The following is a 19,891-nucleotide window of genomic DNA, read 5'->3' as shown; positions in this document are numbered from 1 at the left end:
ATAAGATGCAACTTGTAAATCCAAAACTATAGAAGGAAGTGCCATGAGAAGAGGAGACACAGAAGAGGTGAGCATGAACTGCGTATGCTGTATGACTCACCTGGTAATGTGCCAGAGTATTTAGTCTCTTCCAGTCGCACTCAATTTTGGTGGTGACATCCTCATCCTGGAGCACAATACGGGTGATGCGGCCCTGACGCCATTCTGCAGAGAAACACAAATGAAATGCAAATTACATCACCGGTATGTTTTATTGACTTAACGTGATTGTAAAGGCTCAAGGCTTTTTACCTTCACGCATTCTCTGCATGAAGGTAGTACTTCATGCATTCTCTGCATGAAGGTAAAAACCTTCTCTGCGTAGCAGCCCCCTAACACTTATCAAAACCCCATCCCGATATAAAAATGTCCACAAGAGCCACGATTCTCTGGAGACTCTCAACCCTGGTTGGCTGAGGCAGCAGCGGGTGCCATTGGCTCCCACTACTGTTAATCACAGCCAGTGAGCCAATCAGAAGAGGGAGGGAGTGGGGCTGAGTCACAGCTCTGTGTGTGAATGGACACGCAGAGCTGCGGCTCGGGAGCAGATGGACACGCAGAGCTGTGGCTCGGGAGCGCGTCTGCTCAGGTGCCCCCCATAGCAGGATCACCGGTGGGGGAACAGAGAAGAAGAGGATCCGGGCTGCTCTGTGCAAAACCTCTGCACACAGCAGGTAAGTATGGCATGTTTGTTTTTTCTTTTTTGATTAAAAAAAAAAACAAAAGACTTTATCACTTTCAAATATATTTTATTGATAAAAACAGACTACTCATTAAAAGCAAACCCATTACCCTTTAGAATGCTTTGCTGTAAGTTGCCAAAGTGTCCTACAGAATTGTCTATTAAAATCCAGTAAACTCATTTCACACAGTGTTAAACACAAGGGGTCAAATAAGATTTTTGTCCTCACCATAAAATCCTTCTTTTGGAGTCCACTGAGGGACACAGGAAGTGTTAAACATTAGGGTTATACAGCTGCTTACAGAAGGATAGGACACTGGGAAACAAAAAAACCCCAAAAAAAACACATTTTTGTAGCAAAGCAGTACCAAGAGCATGATCATAAACACAATGGACTCCAAGGAAAGGATTCTATGGTGAGTACAAAAAAATCCTATTTTTGTTCTCTTCCACTGAGGGACACAGGAAATCCTAAACCTTTGGGATGTCCAAAAGCAATCTCACTAAGGAGTGGGCAACAAAGCAAGCAACCAACAGGACCAACTTTAACAGAACTGGGGGTTACCTCCAGCTCAAAGAGATGCCTGAAGTACCTTACGCCCTAAGCTGTTAATCAGATGAGGCAGAAACATCCACCTGGTAGAACTTATGAACAGGTGAACAGAAGACCAAGTAGCAGTCTTGCAAAATCTCAGAAATAGAGGCCTGATGCCAAAAAGTCCATGAAGCACTCATTGCCCAAGTGAAGAAGGCCTTATTTGGAAAAGGGGGACTCTGATTTTTATGGCCATAAGCCTGAATGATGATCTACCTGAGCCACCAAGAGATAGTGGAATATGAAGCTTAGCACTCTTCCTGGGTCAATCGGTGACAAACAGGAATTGGTCTGTCACGATCAGGGGTCAGGCTCAGAGACCAGTAGGTATAGCAGTAGAGAAGCCCCCACCAACCAGCTGGATATGTACACAAGCAAGTCACCTGGGTGGATGACGTGGGCTCACCTGAGGTGTGGGGTCTAGGCACTAACTGGTATTCCCCAGAGCTCTTGATGGTGGAGATGAGTTTTGCTGTGTGTTAGTACCAGGCTGGGATGCAATACCACTTTGTCCCTGTGCAGGATCATAAATGGTTCCTTACAGGATAAACCTTGCAGACACTTGCCTTGCCAGTGTGATGGCCCACATGAAATACAGAATAAAGAATAAAGAGAGGAATATCTCTCTGACAGGTTCAAATGGGGCCTTCTAAAGCAACAAAAGAACCAGATTTAAATCCCATGGAGGAGACTGGACTTCAGGGACAGGTGGGTAAGGAGGGGGGGGGGGGAAATCGCATAGAAGACCCCTGCACAAAGAAGCCCTAATCAAACTGGGAAGTCAGTGGCCTCTGAAACAGAATATAAAGGGCAGAGATCAGCCCATTTCAGGTACTAAGAGCCAACATTGGTCCAGAACCAACTGCAGAAAACTCTTAGACTCAAACCAAGCAAGCTACGCCTTCCATATCTGATGACAGACTTTGAAAGAAGTGGACTTCCTGGTCTTCCTAGCATCAAAGGATCAGAGACTCAGGGATGTCCCTGTCCTTTAGAATCTGCGCTTCAACAGCCATGTGTTTTACGCTATGGAAGCTCGCCTCTTCTTGCTTTCCTCTTGGGTGAACGGGAGATAATATTATCCAGAGAAGTATGAGATAGCAGAATCACGGCACTGCAGAGTGTTCTTCCAGAGCAACATGTATTTTAGCTGGTTTATGATCTGACCAGCATATCGCTCTGGTGAGTTCATTCAATTCATTTGGTGGTGGAACAGCACAGTTTGGTGGTGTGAAGAAGCTCTAAAGAAGTTTATTTGTTCGGGTGGACTGCCTAATATACGAGACGGATGTTCTAGAATTTTAGAACTATTTTGCACTTTATTTGGACACTATTTGCACTTTATTTGAGTTATTATTTTGCACAATGCAAAGAGATGGTATATGGCATCAATATTTTGTTATACATGTATATGTAAGCACTGCATTTGCACTTTTATTTATATATGGTAGAGTGGGGGATGTTAGATGGTATTAAGGTTTCTGTTTTGCACATATTTGAATAGTGGAGATATTTGAAGTGATCTTTGCACCTTATACTAGTGAGTGGTATTACATTTTCATATGGTTTGAGTATGGGGTAGTTCTGGAGCAGATTACAGACTGAGTTGCACATTTTTTATAGGGAGGTAATTGATTGTATTGCACATTTTTGGTCATCATTTTAGAGAAGGCCAGCGCTGTTCCATTATTTGCCAACAAATAGAAGAACATAGATTACCACCACTGTGACTTCATAATGTCATCATATTCCCGCCAACACCACACATTAATAAACACAGTTAATATCTAAATTGTTAAATTCTTATTCTAACGTAAAAGCCCAAAGCTATGGTGGTTGGGCCTGATGCAGGTACACTGTGTAATGACAAGAGATCATGGCGGGAAATAAAACTGCTGTTACTGTGTTACTTGACTGTTGTCAGGCTGTGTGGAGCAAAAGGTTTATGTGCAGACCAATGATTGCAAGCTGAGGGAAGCCAGCAGGAGGGCAGAGGTTAAGGTTTCCTGTGTCCATTGGTGAGTAGCATCTCCCTCAGTGCCGTTACTATATTGATGGTTGGCCATTAGAAAGTGGGTGCTGGCGGATGCACAGTGGAAAGCCGACATCACTACACAGCATCTGCATCTTTGCAGGCATACATCAGGCAGTCAGTAATCACGTTGCTTACTTGGTGGTTGCCATTGGCAACACACTAACATAGAATGGAAGCTGAGAGCAATGTGAAAACAAAAGAAACACTCCTTAGCAGGAGCGTATGGAGAGGTCTTGGCAATCTGCCCCTCGGCGTTTCTGCTGGGGAAGATGATAGCATTTAACCCAAGCAGCATCCTTGATGACAGAGTCCAGAGCTGGTGGATGAGCCACCATGAGGATAAATGTTTCTTACGAGAATGTTCAGCAGTCAAGCAATTTAGCCAAAGGGCCCTATACAAACAACCTGCTGCCACCAATTTCAAAATGACCTTATTCTCTTAAAATGTTACATTTTCTCAGTTTAAGCATCTGGTGTGTTTTCTATATTCTATTGTGAATACAAAATATGGGTTTATGAGATTTGAAATTCATAGCATTCTGTTTTTATGTACGTTTCCACAGTGTCCCAACTTGTTTGGCATTGGGGTTATATGTATTTGGAAGATGCTAATGTAGGAAATTATCCAGGAGGCTTCTAATGACCATCTCTGCTAAAGTTCTTATTCATGACATCTGTTTTACGCTTTCGATTATCAATGGTCAAAGAGTGCAGTAAGACTCATTTTAAAGCATTCGGACCAAACAGACATGGTTTGGCAAAGCAAGATTACAGTCAAGATAATAGGTAAGACAAGATCCTTCCTAAGAGAAAATAGTCTGGAAAGGGTCTCCACCTGTTTATTGATTGGGTCCCTAAACATAGGTGTCCTCCATGGCTGCAGTAGTCACCTTGTTAATGGGAGACATAGCTGGATCCACAGTGAGAACAGACTTCTGAACAACATCCTCCACAGCCAAAAAAGCAGAGGATCGAGCCACACCTGATGGAACCATAAAGGACTCTGATGAGGAAAGAAACTCCAAACAGACAGCAGCATGGTTCCAGGCTACAGATGCCTCCACTGTCATGCATGTTGCAAGCGGTCTCCAAATCTTAACTGAAGAGTGTGCTTTGAGCACCTGGTACAGTAGGACTGTCTTCCCATGTTTAGATTTAGACATGTGAAAACTGCAGCTTAATAAGCAACATACAGACTCAAGGACTGAGGCAAGGCCTCTAGTACACACTAAACTTAGACAGCTGTTAGCAAGTGAAAAAACAAACCAGAGGGTCGGGCATCTGAAGTAGACCAAAGTCATAGTAGGCAGGCAAGAGAAGCAGACTGAAGTTCCACAAGGCCCTTTGCAGCAGGAGCAGCAGTGGGGAGATATGTCCACGATGTTTGCACAAGCAACAATCCAGCTAAGTAGAATAATGCAAAGATGGCCAAAAACAGAGAATAATAGTGCCCAGCGAATAATTTAAAAAAAGGGGGCGCTCCAGTTGGCCTGAATGTCCTACTTAAGCAAGTCTTCTCTTCAGAGTTAGGGCACATGCAGAGGAAATACCAGCGGCTTTTGACCTGGAAAGTACTCCACCACTAACTTAACCAGAATTAAGTCTGAAATATATCATACAGGGCTCAGTGACTGAGGGTCACTTCCAGGCTCACCCTACATTGTCCTAGGTTCGGGAACAGATCCAGTATAGTCCAAAATCCAATAGCTGAGAGTCAGTGGTGAAAACCAGCAGTAGAGAGTCTTGATTGAAGAAATGAAAAGGTTGGTAGAAAAATCACACTAATCTTTAAAACAGCAGAGTTGAGAAAAAAAAAAAAAGGACAGACATTCAATCTCCTAGGACACTAGAAAAAAAAAACAACAGAGGTCTGCTAGTAGTAGGAAGGGTTTTACCCTGGGCTGGCCTACAGTATTTTTTGTTTGCCAGGGTCCAATCTTTCTGTAGGCAGCAGTATAACCCAAAGGCTTAAAACGTCCTATATCCTTCAATGGATGAGAAAGAAAGATCTTTATTCAAGCCATGCAACAGTCACTTTTAATTTTTATTGGACCCAGCTGAAAGTAACTTACTTTTGAAAATAAAGATCCTTCTACTGATTTGTGCAGTGAACTAACTATTAACCTTTGTAAGAGAACATCTTTTATCACACCTGTGAGTCTGTAGGGATAAACAAAAAAAAAAAAAGGGTAAAAACCAGTAGTTAGAGCCAGGGGCGGACTGACAACTGACAATGGGGCCCCCGGGCAATAGGGGATCATGGGGCCCCTGTGTCCTTACCCAAACTCAAAAAAGCCTATGAAAAAGGTACCAGGGGCATCTCTTGGGGCCCCCTACTGACCCCGGGCCCTCGGGCAGTGCCCGAGTTTCCAAATGGTCAGTCCGCCCCTGGTTAGAGCACCTTAAGGACCAGAGTTTGGGAATGCTTGCTCTCACACACAACACATGGATAAGCAGAACTGTGAAACCACGACCCTCACCTAAGTCCATATCCTCCGCTTTTGGCCTCTGTGTATAGGGAATCCCTTTGTACACAGCATCCAGAAGCTTGTCCTTCACTTGGGTAATCGTATCGCAGTTTAAAACTTTAACAGGAATCTCTGTGCCATTCTCACTGTCTGGGCAGATGCAGCTCAGAGTCTGCGGTGAAAAGAAAAAACAAACAGTTATAAAGAATCAGCCACAAATGGGCTCATGCAATAATCTGAATTTGAAGTCTTAAATGATTTATAACCCCCCACTCTCTTTTTTAGGTTTCCTTAATTCAAGCCTGACATTGCAATTGGAGTCTCACACATTTTAAAAGGTTACCCAATGTCTGATCTTGGTTGCCCATCAACTGCCTTACTTCACACAATGCACACAATGAGGAAAGAAAAAACAGAGGGCGCACAGGCCTAGTGCATTACCATAAAAAATGTTTAATAAAAAAATAAAGTAGGTTTTGTACTCACAAACGACAATATAGTCAAGCCACATCATAAACAAACAGCTGGGTCAACACCGCCCTGAGTAACAGTCCGCAATAGGGAGTGTAGACATCCAATAGGCTGTCGCGTTTCGATCCACTGTGGCTCTGAGGAAAAGGCAATTCCTGGAAACACGTCAGCCCATTGGATGTCTACACTCCCTATTGCGGACTGTTACTCAGCACGGTGCTGACCCAGCTGTTCTTTACGATGTGCCTTGACTATATGGTCGTTTGTGAGTACAACACCTACTTTATTTTTTATTAAACATTTTTTTTGGTAATGCACTAGGCCTGTGCACCCTCTGTTTTTTCTTTCCTCATTCAGTATATTTGGATTCCCCCGGTCTATTTGAGGGCAGCAAGGTGTGCATGTTCCAGGACATTCTTAATGTGGTTGTAGCCTGCATCGAGTCCATTCCCAAGCGCAGGAGCATTTGTGTTTGCTGACACAAGCTGAGTTAATGTAAAAGGTCAGGCAGAAGATAGGCCTGCAACTATCAAACTTCAGGTGACCCTTTAAGTGCCTCCCTTAAGGTAGCTCCCATACTTCTATCTGGACAGGTTAGTTTACAGTGGTCACAACACCTAAGTTTGCAGTTTCCAAGTGTATTAGTAACATGCACTGTACATGTGTTTTATTGATAATTGTACCCCAAGTTATGTCAGTGCAGGAAACAACTCCCCTAATCCATCACACACCACAGTGCTTACATGTGACTACACATGAGCTGTATCACAGTGCATTGGTCAAAAATGGCTTGGGTACGTTTTTTTGAGTGTTGATTCTTGCTGGAGACCAATAGGAAATGAATGGGCCTAAGCAGCACGATGAGTATTAAAACAAACACACATAGGAGCAAATGGGCCCTCAGGCACAAGGGAGACCTTCACTTTGTTCTCTAACTCATACTTGTGCATTTCTTACTTTCTCTGGTTATGTTTAGTTACATGTTTTACCCCTTTCCACTATTGATCACCATACTCTGTTCTTTTCATTCTTGCCTATATTTTTAAGGTTTCTGTGCAAAATGAAAGTTGCTGAAACACCCTATTCTAATCATAGCGGTTAGTCAATCAAAGAGCACCTTCCTTTAGAGAGAAACCATGTGTAAAGACATGCATTGAAATATATATAAGGTCCAAAATGGGATTTACTACCTTTGGGGTTTCATATAGGCTTTGCTTTGGCAGTTGCCTTCTCTGAAATAAGGTGGGGGCTTGTATCAAGCTGGCTTGCAGCGCAAGAATGTGCAGCCTGTCAAAGGCTTTGACAAAGACAGCATCTTGGCACTCAATGTGAACATTACAAGTATTCCACATAAGTTGAGCAGTTCAAAAATATAATTATTCAAAAAACTAGTAAATGGTTATGTTTACAGTATGTTTAGACTGTTTCAATATATTCTTTGCCCATTGCAGAAAAATAACTTTCTAAACTACGCATATCCTTTAAGAGATGTGAAGAGGGGCAGATGGTGAAAGACCTATGTTGGAAGGCTGCATCATAATATACTTGGGAATATATAGACCATTAAAATAAACTGACCAGGACTTTGTAGTCGATCTGTTGCCGGATGAGTTTGTCCTCACTTAGTGAGTAGCGGGCTTCCCCAGTGATGGCATCAATAGGGCCTTTCTCCATCTGCTGCTTTATGGCACAGAAGAGCATAAAGAGTGGCTCTCCAGCACATTCCTATAAGGCAGAAAATACAATCCTGTTACCACCATCTTTTACTTCTATCTGTCACATGATTTGGCCACAATGGGTCAGTGCTGAGGGTAGTTAAAATGATTGTAACCACTCTTTATAAAATAACAAACCAGTTTATACATGCCTGCTCCATGCAATGGGTTTGCACAGCGCAGCCCATACCTCCTCTTCTAGGGTCCTCCACCAGCGATGTCCGCTCCTCCTTTTTTTGGTGTGTTACCATAGGAAGTCTCTTCCTATGATGGCACACCAGCATGCTCAATTCCAAGGCAGGCTCTTTGCATCTATTGACACACACAGTGCAGCTCAGTCCCACCCCCAATCCCTACCATCATGATTTGACTAACATCAGCAGGAGCCAATGGCTCCTGCTGCTGTCAGCCAAGCTTGTGAGAGTGAGGAGAGGGAGAGAAGAACTGAAGCCAGGCACAGCTTTAGATGCATAAAGGATTCAGGTAATTATTAGGGAGGGAGGCACTGCTGTTGTAAAGTTCTTACCTTAATACAGAGAATGCATTAAGGTAAAACACCTTTAGGACCACCAGAATGCGGTTCACACGTTTCATGCACGGTTTCCACTCCACACTGTAGTTACAATCTGCAACAGCTGTCATTAGTAACTTAATGACACCCCAAACACAGATCCCAAACGCTGTGTTTTTTTTAAAGTAATGCATGCAATATTGTTTGACATGCGTCGCCCTTCCACGTACTCCTTGTTGTGAAGGCCAGTTGTAGACTGAGGAAGTGGCCATTTTTTGTACTGTTGACTTTTGGTGAGGGGGCGCACTGGACACCTTGGCTGCCACTGTTCTATATGCTGGGTGTCCAGTGCACTCCTGTACCTTTAAAGAGGGGGTGGGCTTCCCTCTGGTTCACCTGCCCTTGGTCTATTCATTAAATACATGTGCCTCTACTATGGGGGCTGTCAAAATTTGTAGAGTTAGGAACTGCAGAATATCGGGGTGCCGTGAAGAGGCCCTGCAGCTTATGCATGTATTTGCAAATGTGTGTTAACTAAACCCGTTATTAACGCATACTGTTAGACAGGCTAATTCAGTTTGTTTGCAAACTAGTTGGTAAGTTGAGCTGGGAATTTTCTTTTATTGTTTGACATGCGTCACCCTTGCATGTGCTCCTTGCTGTGAAGGCCAGTTATAGATTGGGGCAGTAGCCATTTCTTGTACTGTTGACTTAGTGCACGCACTACATTTAGTGTGGTTTGGCACAATTTCATCCCATTCTAATGAAAAAAAAAAAAAATCACTGAAATCGTACTGCGCCCAGATCACATGTGAATTGCACAGGAATGCCCAGCGTGCTCCTGTGCGATTCATGGTGTGAATCAGCCTTTAGGCTTTACAACCACTTTAATCTTATTATAGACCTTATGCAAAGGCTTGAACACCCCTTTGGACACTTTTCAAAGGGGGATATAAACTGGATATAAACTAGATATGATACTGGTTGGGAAAAACAAAAACACCATACATGTGTATCCACTTTAATATCCACATTTCTCCCAGGAAAGGGAAATGCCTAACACCCAGAGGCCACTGTAGCCTCCGGTGACCAGTAGGAATCATTTTCCAGAATGTTTCATGCTTGTAGTGTAAACAAAAGCCTGCCTGTGACACCTTCCTGCTTTTGTTATAAACCATTAGCTAGTGCACTCCGTGTAATCCAATCCAGCAGATACTTGCTCAGAAGTGATCTTTAAATTTCATTATAGACCTTACAGCAGTGCTCAAGAAAGCAGATTGCAAATTCTATACATTTACAGGGAATTCTTATTCTGGTTGGTGGTGTCCCGGTATAATCCCAGCACATGTAGCAGTTGTATTGCTTCCAATAATCATTAATTGTATACATTTGTATTAATAAAGAAATGATTCAAGTGAGGTAAAAAGTTACAGATTGCAACAACTTGTGAACAGTTGGTATAAACTAAGCACATTTACAGAAAAAAAAAAAAAAGCACAAACTGTGCCCTAAAGTGATTGTAAAGCCTTACATGTACCTAGTAAAGTGACCTCAGGTGATACACACAAAAAAAACAAATCATCCTACTTAAGTTTTACCGGTTTATCTACACCAATTCAAAGTGCAGAATTTGCACAAGATCTTTCAGTTCTGAAAAGCAGGGGGCAGGGAGCTGCTACCATGAGGAGAGCTCTGAAAGCTGATTGGAGGGAAGGGACATGCTCCCCTCCACACAGCACACAGGAACAGAGCTGAGGCTGTCAATCACAGGTTGCGTGCTAGAGCACTCTCCCCATCACCTTTTTTCTTAGGAAAACTTGTCAGAAGTGACTTGTGCTTATAGCACTGAATTGAGGCAAGCACACACTATAGAAAAATATTCCTTGTTCATATTTCATGTCTGAAGTTTACAACCACTCTAAATGTCAAAGTGTGTGTATAGTTATTTCAAGTTGATATTGTGTTGTAAATGTAGTTTTTCAAGATGTCAAGTTGTCCTGCTAAGGTGGGAAACTAGGGTTTAGGGAGCGCAAAACAGAAGAAGAGAGCTGAGGTTGGCAAAGTTTGGCCTGACCGAGTGTGTCCCATAAAAAGGAATTGTTAAGAGGTGTAAGAGGATATGTAACAGGGGTATTACATCTGTATGGAGCTTCTGATCTTACCTTTAGGAACTTATACAGCAAGAAAGTGAACCAGTTTGTCAACATCTTCTCAGCTACCGACTCCGTCCTGCAAGGAGAAAAATCATACAGTAAATGCACCAGTAGATTTTCAAATTTTTTTCAAAAGTTCTTATGAAAATATTTCAAAATTTACTTTGCTTTTAACATTCAAATTTGGAAACTGACTTTTCAGAACAAAAACTACATATGCTGTGAGAAATACTGTTCGCAATTCTAACAAAATTTATTTAATTTGAGAAAAAAAATTCCATTTCATTCTTTTGCTTTTCAGCTTTATAATGGGCTGATTTTCATCTGGGTCCTTAAAGGCTAAGTTCACTTTTTGTAAAAAATAAATAAATAAATGCACATGATTTTGCAGGTAAAAAAAAAAAGTGCATTTATTATTTTTTACACTGCAGCCCGCTAAGCATTGCACCCGCAATCAGTAGATCATGGGTGCAATGCCAGGCTCTGCAGACACTCAGTACAACTTACTATGTATGACCATCAAAACTTTCTATTCTTTTATACATTCCTTAAGTAAAGCAGGCCACAGATTATGCAATTTTCTTTCCTTCCACCATGAGTGAAAGGAAAGAAAATTGCTCAAATTATCCGAACAACACAGTCAGCGTTGATGGGGGAATCCCTCCTGTAACGCTATTGGGTCCTGCTGGTAGGGAACCTTCCCCTCCATCAGAATACAATAATTAGTGTTGCTGGCTATAGCTGATACTATAATCGTTCAGGAAAATCTGACAGACTGGTTGTATACAAATCAATCCATAAACTGACTTGTATACAACCTGGGTGTCCACATATGGATTGAAATTTGGCTGGTCCCTGCTAAACCAGATGAATTTCAATCCATGTATGGCCAGCTTCACACTTGTATTGCTACTGCTAAAAACTGTTCACTTTAACCTCTGTGGGCTGCCAACAAATTAAATCTACTGGCACTGTGCTGGGTGTGTTTCAGAGTATGCTGTCAAAGAAAAGTATGAAGTGACTCCTCTTGGTCCTGCCAAATCTCTGGTCTAGATGCCTTTTATTTCCTTGCACACTCACTTTTGATCATGTCATTAGGACACTTTGTAATGGACCATGTGCAACTCTACAAAAGGTTGAACCCACAGAGGATAGATTTCTCCTCACTTTCTGTCCTTATGATCCCAATCACATGAAAACACAGGCAGCAATAAAAAGTGTTTCACGTCCCCTTTATAATGTGTCCTTTTTCAGACGATCCTTCTGTCGTGGTGACCACTGTAACCAGGAAAGCAATTAGTGGGAAAAAAAGGTGATAGAAGTTTTAATCCTGCTCTTTCTATCCAAATTAGACACATTTCTATTTAAAGGATAAGTTCACCTTTCGTAACGTGTTACAAACATATTCAGGGTGTAACATGTAATAAATGGACCCGCATCCCCTTGATCTCCGTAGTGACATCTAGCAGGGGATCCTATCCTCCCTGCTAGTTGTCACAATTTTTAAAAAACGTGGCCATGAGGGGCTCTGCCCACCAGGACGTGTCACTCAATTACAGTATTCTGTGAATGAGAAAACTACAAGTTCCAACAGCCTTTGCAGCTGTTGGCTTGTAGTTCTCAATGAATTACCATGGCACTCCACAGCATCGTAGTAGTTCATTGAGCCTTTTGGTCAATAAGTATCTGCTTGCCATGTGGGATGTACGAGCAAGCAGATACACTGACAGGTCAGAGGGAAACCTGCATGGCACCAGCGATCTTCTGATCACTAGTGCAATGCTTTAGAGGCTCCAGAAACCAAAAATAATAAATGCACATTTTGTTACCTGCAAAAAAATGTGCATTTATTATTTTTTGTTAAAAGTTGAACTTATCCTTTAAATCACCACACCATCTTTTTCAGTCTTCTCCACGTTCATGAAGTAGTACTATTGTCTCACCTGCGTAGCAGTAGTTTAGGATGGTTCTTGCTCTCCAGATTCTTCTCAATGAGGTCACTCAACAGCTGTTTCAGGACGACTGTTGCATATTCCATGCGGCCCTGCAGCGACACCATAGTCAAGGAGGCCACGTTACCGCGGTCCCGCATGGAGAAGCTGCGTTGGTTTTCCAGCGTATGTATAAAAGTCAATAAGAATGTTTTGTTGTTTAGAAGCTGTCCAAACAGTCTTAAAGCCTTTTCCACATTTGGAGGCATCTGGAGAGAGCAATAATAATGCATAATAAATAAGTATCTGTTCAAACTAAACTTCAGAATTCAAAATTTTAATTAAAAAAAATAAATAAAATAAAACTGAACTCCAGGAATGATCTGTATTGCATACCTACATTGATCCAGCTTGACACAATGCATGCATGCATAACTCATACCTGATTGGCCGCTTGTGTACGTGAAAATCACTGTAGAAGTTGGTGCTAATACAATTATAGCTGTGATCTTCAAGGTCCAACTTCCCCTCTGCACACAGAACACAGGGGGTCACTTGCTGCGCACTGCCACCATTCATAGAATGCCTTGTTTTTTTTCCCAGTGAACAGAAGGTGTCCTCTAATTGGATGAGATGGAGAGGAAGGCTGGTGATGCCACGATCTCCACCTTGCTCAATCAGAGAATGCCTTGCATTCATTGAAAAAAGTACAAAGCGTTCTACAAATGGCAGAAGTGCCATCAGAACATCCGCATGTATTCAGTGTGCAGAGGGTCGGCTATCTCTGTAGTAGCAGCAACTGCTACAGGGATTTTCAGCTTTACCAGCAGCCAATCAGGTATGAGATATGCATACTTACATTGTGATAAGCTCAGCTTTAAGAACAAAATGTGATTACATAGTGACTGGCATAGTACCACTGGATTGGAATCAGGCCAATGTGGTGCCTATATTTAAAAAGTAATTCTAGACCTGTCAGTTTAACATCTATAGTTGGGAAGATACTGGGGAGTTTAAAAAACACAGAGGAGTTCTTGTTGATATGAGGCATGGAGGAGCTCAGCTATAAGGAAAGATTAGAGGAACTGAAAGTATTCTCTCTTGAGAAGAGGAGATTAAGGGTGGATATGATCAACATGTAAACACATCAGTGGTTCATATAGCTATTTACCCTGAGGTCATCACAGAGGACAAGGGGGCACTCTTTACGTCTGGAGGAAAAGAAATGTAATCTCCAAACACGGAAAGGTTTCTTCACAGTGAGAGCTGTGAAATTGTGGAATAGACTCCCTTAAGAGTTGGTTCTGGCCAGCTCAGTGGATTGCTTTAAAAAAGGCCTGGATTGTTTCCTAGATACACAGAATATAACTGGATACTAACATTTATATGTAAAGTTGATCCAGGGAATATCCGATTGCTTCTCAGGGGATCAGGAAGGAATTTTTTTCCCAGCAGGAGCAAATTAGATCATGCTTTGCTGGGTTTTTTGCCTTCCTCTAGATCAACTGTGGGTATAGGATTATAATTTTTTTTTTTTTGGTTGAACTGGATGGACTTTTGTCTATTTTTCAGCCGGACTAACTATGTAACTTTGATTACCTGATAATAATGTAAAGCAACTCCAACACAAAAAAAAAGTTCAAGACTAATCCCTGTCTGCCTTCTGTTGTCCCTGTGACAGTCATTAAATGTTATGCCTGCCCATTAAAGCTATTGCGATCAGTTATGACACCAACCATTTATTGGCTTGATTGTTCAGTCGATAGCACAAGCAACTGACATGCCTTGAATGTAATAGTTTTGAGAAACAGTTCCATCAATTTGTTTAGTTCTTCTTAATTTTTTTAACTTGGATGAGAGATAGGTCCACTTGCACAAATACTATATATTTCACAAGTTTAGTTTGGAAAAAGTGATGGGACTGACTGGCGTCAGCCAAATTGATTTTTTTATTTTTTTCATGAAAGATGTATACAATGCATTTTGTAACATTTTACTCTTACACTATAGGACCTTGTCCTAGTGAAAGTTTCAAACTTTGAACCAATGGCTGTGCAGCTGTGAGACAGGCCCCACCTCCTCCATCATTGTTGAGAATTACTTACATCCAGTTCCTTTAGTACAGGGTGATCTTCAATTCCTGGGAAAAGCACGCGCATCGCATATGTCTTATAATCCAGGAATGGGATCTTCACGCCATCCATATTGTTAGTCAGCTCATTAATGTCTGTCTGGAGCTCTGCAAAGGCTGTAAAATTTGAAAAAAAGGCACACATTAGAGACCACATGGTACATATAATAAAAGCTTTAAAAACTGTTGAATTTAAATGCCCGTCAAACATGAACACAAGCGTTAGTATACGCTATATAAATCACAACTAGTAGTCTGAAATACATATGCAAAACAATGTATTCCCTGATATCTTTACCAGGATATCTACAGAGCATATGCGCATGCATGCAGTCATCTGAGATTTAGAGCCAGTATAACAAAGAATTCAGGAATGGTGACTGACTTTCATCTAATAGTATGTACCTGAGCAATGACTCTGGTCTAATGAAATGAGTAATGTATAAAAGTGGAATCGCTATACCTCAACCATACAATACAATCACTTTCTTTCTGCATAATGAGAGTGCAGCTAATGAACAAATGTTCATTAGCAAATGTTCATATGATAAAACATAATACCCTCAAAAACTATGGCCCTGTGGTTGAATAGCATTGTAAGTGTTCTTGTTGCCTGTAGAACCAGAAGCTTTGGTTTACTTTAAAGCTGGCCATACACGCATCACCAGTTGTGAGAATGCAATAGGCCACAGGAGGAGATTCATCCATAAGCGCTGTCAGCATGGATGGAGTAATCTGTTCAAATTCTTTTGTTCAGGCTGCAGATGAAAGAAGTCTATGCATATATAGCCTGCTTACTTGGAAGATGAGTGATTGCTATGGGCAACAAAAACGTGTTTAGAATGTTTAAATCCAGGCACCTATGTGTCTGCATCTCATCAGTTACAGCATAGTACTGAAACCTTGCATTACATAATAGAGCTAGCTTAGATCTCACCAGCTGTAAGCTATGAAGGAAGAGTGGTCAAACATTGGACAAAATGCTTAAGTGCTCCTGAGAATTAGACACAAACCCTAAACAAAAATTTCTATATAAAAAAATACAACGTGATGAGGACATTTTAGATACAGCTTAAGCCAGGGCTCAACAAATCCCAGGTGCCATGTTGCCATGGCGACCAGAAATCGCGACCTGGCACCTGGGCACCAGTCAGCCCACTCACCGCCAGCAACTCCCACTTACCTACGCCCTGGACATGCAGCTACAGGAGCAGGGCAACTGATCCTTCTCTCTCCCCCCCCCCCCCCCGTCCTGCTGGTCTCCATAGTTTCCCTGGAAGCAGGCTGGGCTGGAGTCTGATGTCCAGCTGTCAGGCCCGGTGTGAGTGACATAGTCGGGGGTAGCCTGGCTCCTCTCCTCAAGCTTCCACTATCTCCCCTCCCCCAATGCCAGAGCAGGGTCTGAGGATGAACGGCTTCTCTCTGGGCAAGCTCTGTTGGGTCTTCTGCTGCGCGCCATGGCTGTGCCACACCGTCAAGCTGGCCTTCCTCCCCCCCAGAGCTCACCTGGTGCGCACACGGTGAAGGGGTCGGCAGGGGGTGAGAGGTGGGGAACCGGCGGCCTTTGTGCCACCCCTTGTGGCCTCCACCTGACGGAGCAGGCGGACTTAGCAGTACTCCTTTTAGGAGCTTGACGCAGTGGAGGTGTTCTGGTGGAGGACAGAGCAGAGGAGTTGCCTGGGCTGTATATTCACCTGCTGTGCCCTAAGGAGCGGTGAATCTGGGACAGATGTGCTCCTTCTTTATCTGCCTAGGCATACACATCAACTGCAATGTCTCTGTGTGTCACACACACACACAAAATATTGCCAAAAGTATTGGGATGTGTGCCTTTACACGTACATGAACTTTAATGGCATCCCAGTCTTAGTCCGTAGGGTTCAATATTGAGTTGGCCCACCCTTTGCAGCTATAACAGCTTCAACTCTTATGTGAAGGCTGTCCACAAGGTTTAGGAGTGTGTCTATGGGAAGGTTTGACCATTCTTCCAGAAGCACATTTGTGAGGTCAGGCACTGATGCAGGATGAGAAGGCCTGGCTCGCATTCTCCGCTCTAATTAATCCCAAAGGTGTTCTATCAGGTTTCAGGCCAGTCAAGTTCCTCCACCCCAAACTTACTCATTCATGTCTTTATGAAGCTTGAGTTGTGCACTGGTGCGCAGTCATGTTGGAACAGGAAGGGCCATCCCCAAACTGTTCCCACAAAGTTGGGAGCATGAAATTGTCCAAAATGTCTTGGCATGCTGACGCCTTAAGAGTTCCCTTCACTGGAACCAAGAGGCCAAGCCCAACCCTTGAAACACAACCCCACACCATAATCCCCCCTCCACCAAACTTTACACTTGGTACAATGCAGTCAGGCAAGTCCTGGCAACTGCCAACCCAGACATGTCCATTGGATTGCCAGACAGAGAAGCGTGATTGGTCACTCCAGAGAACACATCTCCACTGCTCTAGAGTACGGTGGCAGCGTGTTTTACACCACTGCAGCCGACACTTTGCATTGCACTTGGTGATGTAAGGCTTGGATGCAGCTGCTTGACCATGGAAACCCATTCCATGAAGCTCTCTATACACTGTTGTTGTGCTAATCTGGTTTGGAGGTCTTTAGCTATTGACTCTGCAGACAGTTGGCAACTTCCCTTCACTGGATCTAAGGGACCAAGCCCAACCCCTAAAAAAAAAACCCCCACCATAATCCCCCTCCACCAAACTTTACACTTGGCACAATGCAGTCGGGCAAGTACCGTTCTCCTGGCAACCACCAAACCCAGACACATCCATTGGATTGCCAGACAGAGAAGTATGATCCGTCACTCCAGAGAACACGTCTCCACTGCTCTAGAGTCCAGTGGCGGTGTGCTTTACACCACTGCATTCGATGCATTGCATTGCACTTGGTGATGTAAGGCTTGGATGCAGCTGCTTGGCCATGGAAACACGTTCCATGCAGCTCTCTACACACTGTTGTGCTAATCTGAAGGCCACACGAAGTTTGGAGGTGTTTAGCTATTTACTCTGCAGACAGCTGGCAACTTCTGTGCACTGTGTGCTTCAGCATGCGCTGACCCCGCTCTGTCATTTTAAATGGCCTACTACTTCATGGCTCAGTTGCTGTTGTTCCCAGTTGCTTCCACTTTGTTATAATACCACTAACAGTTGACCGTGGAATATTTAGTGGCAAAGGAAATTTCACAGATGGATTTATTGCACAGGTGGCAACCTATCACAGTACCATACGTGAATTAACTGAGCTCCTTAGAGCGACCCATTCTTTCACAAATGTTTGTAGAAGCAGTCAGCATGCCTAGGTGCTTGATTTTATACACCTGTGGCCATGGAGGTGATTGGAACACCGGAATCCAATGATTTGGGGTCCCAATACTTTTGGCAATATACATATACATTACATATTTGACAATATAGACATATACACATACATTTTATATATATATATATATATATATATATATATATATATATATATATATATATATATATATATATATATATATATATATATATATACACATACACATATATACATACATGCACACACACACAGTTGTGTTCAAAATAATAGCAGTCAGACATCACTAACCTGATCAATCACTGTTTTTGTTAGAAATGATATTTCTACATGGCAAATCATTTACTAGCAGGTGTAGTAGAGTAATAGAAATCCAACAGACCCAACAGTCATGACATGCATGCTGCTGATTCTGTGTAATTGAATCACTAATTAAAAGGGGCATGTTCAAATAATAGCAGTGTGGAGTTCTATTAGTGAGGTCATTCATTCTTTGAAAAAATAGGTGGCAATTATTGCCCTTATTTAAGGAAGGAAGGCAGCAAATGTTGTACATGCTGGTTACAGTGCATTTCTTTCTGAAATTCTGAGGAAAATGGGTCGTTCCAGACATTGTTCAGAAGAACAGCGTACCTTGATTAAAAAGTTGATTGGAGAGGGGAAAACATATAAAGAAGTGCAGAAAATGATAGGCTGCTCAGCTAAAATGATCGCAAAGGCTTTAAAATGGCAACCAAAACCTGAAAGACGTGGAAGAAAGTGAAAAACTATCATTCGAATGGATAAAAGAATAGCCAAAATGGCAAGGACTCAGCCAACAATCAGCTCCAGGAAGATCAAAGAAGGTCCAAAGTTACCTGTGAGTACTGTTACAATTAGAAGACGCCTATGTGAAGCCAAGCTATCTGCAAGAAGCCCCTGCAAAGTCCCACTGTTGAAAAAAAGACGTGCTGAAGAGGTTACAATTTGCCAAAGAGCACATTAACTGGCCTAAATAGAAATGGCGCAACATTTTGTGGACTGATGAAAGTAAAATTGTTCTTTTTGGGTCTAGTGGCCGGAGACAGTTTGTCAGACGACCCCCAAACACTGAATTCAAGCCACAGTACACTGTGAAGACAGTGAAGCATGGTTGCGCAAGCATCATGATATGGGGATGTTTCTCATACTACGGTGTTGGGCCTATTTATCGCATACCAGGGATCATGGATCAGTTTGAATACATCAGAATACTTGAAGAGGTCATGCTGCCTTATGCTGAAGAGGAAATGCCCTTGAAATGGGTGTTCCAACAAGACAACAACCCCAAAAACACCAGTAAACGTGCATCATCTTGGTTCCAGACGTTATGGAGTGGCCAGCCCAATTCCCGGATCTTAATCCGATAGAATACTTGTGGGGTGACATCAAAAATGCAGTTTCTGAGGCAAAACCAAGAAATAGAGAAGAACTGTGGAATGTAGTCCAATCATCCTGGGCTGGAATACCTGTTCACAGGTGCCAGAAGTTGGTTGACTCCATGCAACACAGATGTACAGCAGTTCTCAGAAACAGTGCTTATACAACTAAATATTCATTAAGTGATTCCAAAGAAAGCAAAATCTTCAAACATTTTTCAGTTTATATAGTGAATGTTTGAGTTTGTAAAGAAAAATACAAACACGGCTATTTTTTTGAACAGTCGAATATTCACTTTTCTTCAATTTTTTTTAGAGGAACAACACAAATTTGATATATTTTTCTTCATGTTTTGATTTGGAATAGAATGTGTAGTGTTCCCAATGCATTTGTGTGTATGGAAATATAAGCTATTAGAAGGATTTTGAGATTTATTCATTTTTTTCAACACA

General features: G+C 42.3%; 1 protein-coding gene across 1 annotated transcript in view; it reads right to left on the bottom strand.

The window, feature by feature from the left end:
* PLXNA3 (plexin A3) overlaps positions 1-19,891 on the bottom strand; it is a 239,429-nt gene that overhangs the window by 9,086 nt on the left and 210,452 nt on the right. The window contains exons 21-26 of the mRNA XM_089675234.1: positions 14,706-14,848; positions 12,613-12,869; positions 10,679-10,745; positions 7,869-8,015; positions 5,832-5,991; positions 101-204 (exon numbers count right to left, since the gene is read on the bottom strand). Coding sequence (XP_089531360.1) covers positions 101-204; positions 5,832-5,991; positions 7,869-8,015; positions 10,679-10,745; positions 12,613-12,869; positions 14,706-14,848 — 878 coding nt within the window. The remainder of the gene's footprint in view (positions 1-100; positions 205-5,831; positions 5,992-7,868; positions 8,016-10,678; positions 10,746-12,612; positions 12,870-14,705; positions 14,849-19,891) is intronic.

This window comes from Staurois parvus, unplaced genomic scaffold (genome assembly GCF_062004578.1).
Source record: "Staurois parvus isolate SC_StPar_1 unplaced genomic scaffold, SC_StPar_1.0 ptg000154l, whole genome shotgun sequence".
Taxonomy (NCBI): domain Eukaryota; kingdom Metazoa; phylum Chordata; class Amphibia; order Anura; family Ranidae; genus Staurois; species Staurois parvus.
Note: the sequence above shows the minus strand (reverse complement) of the source record. Positions and strands in the feature narration are given on the sequence as shown.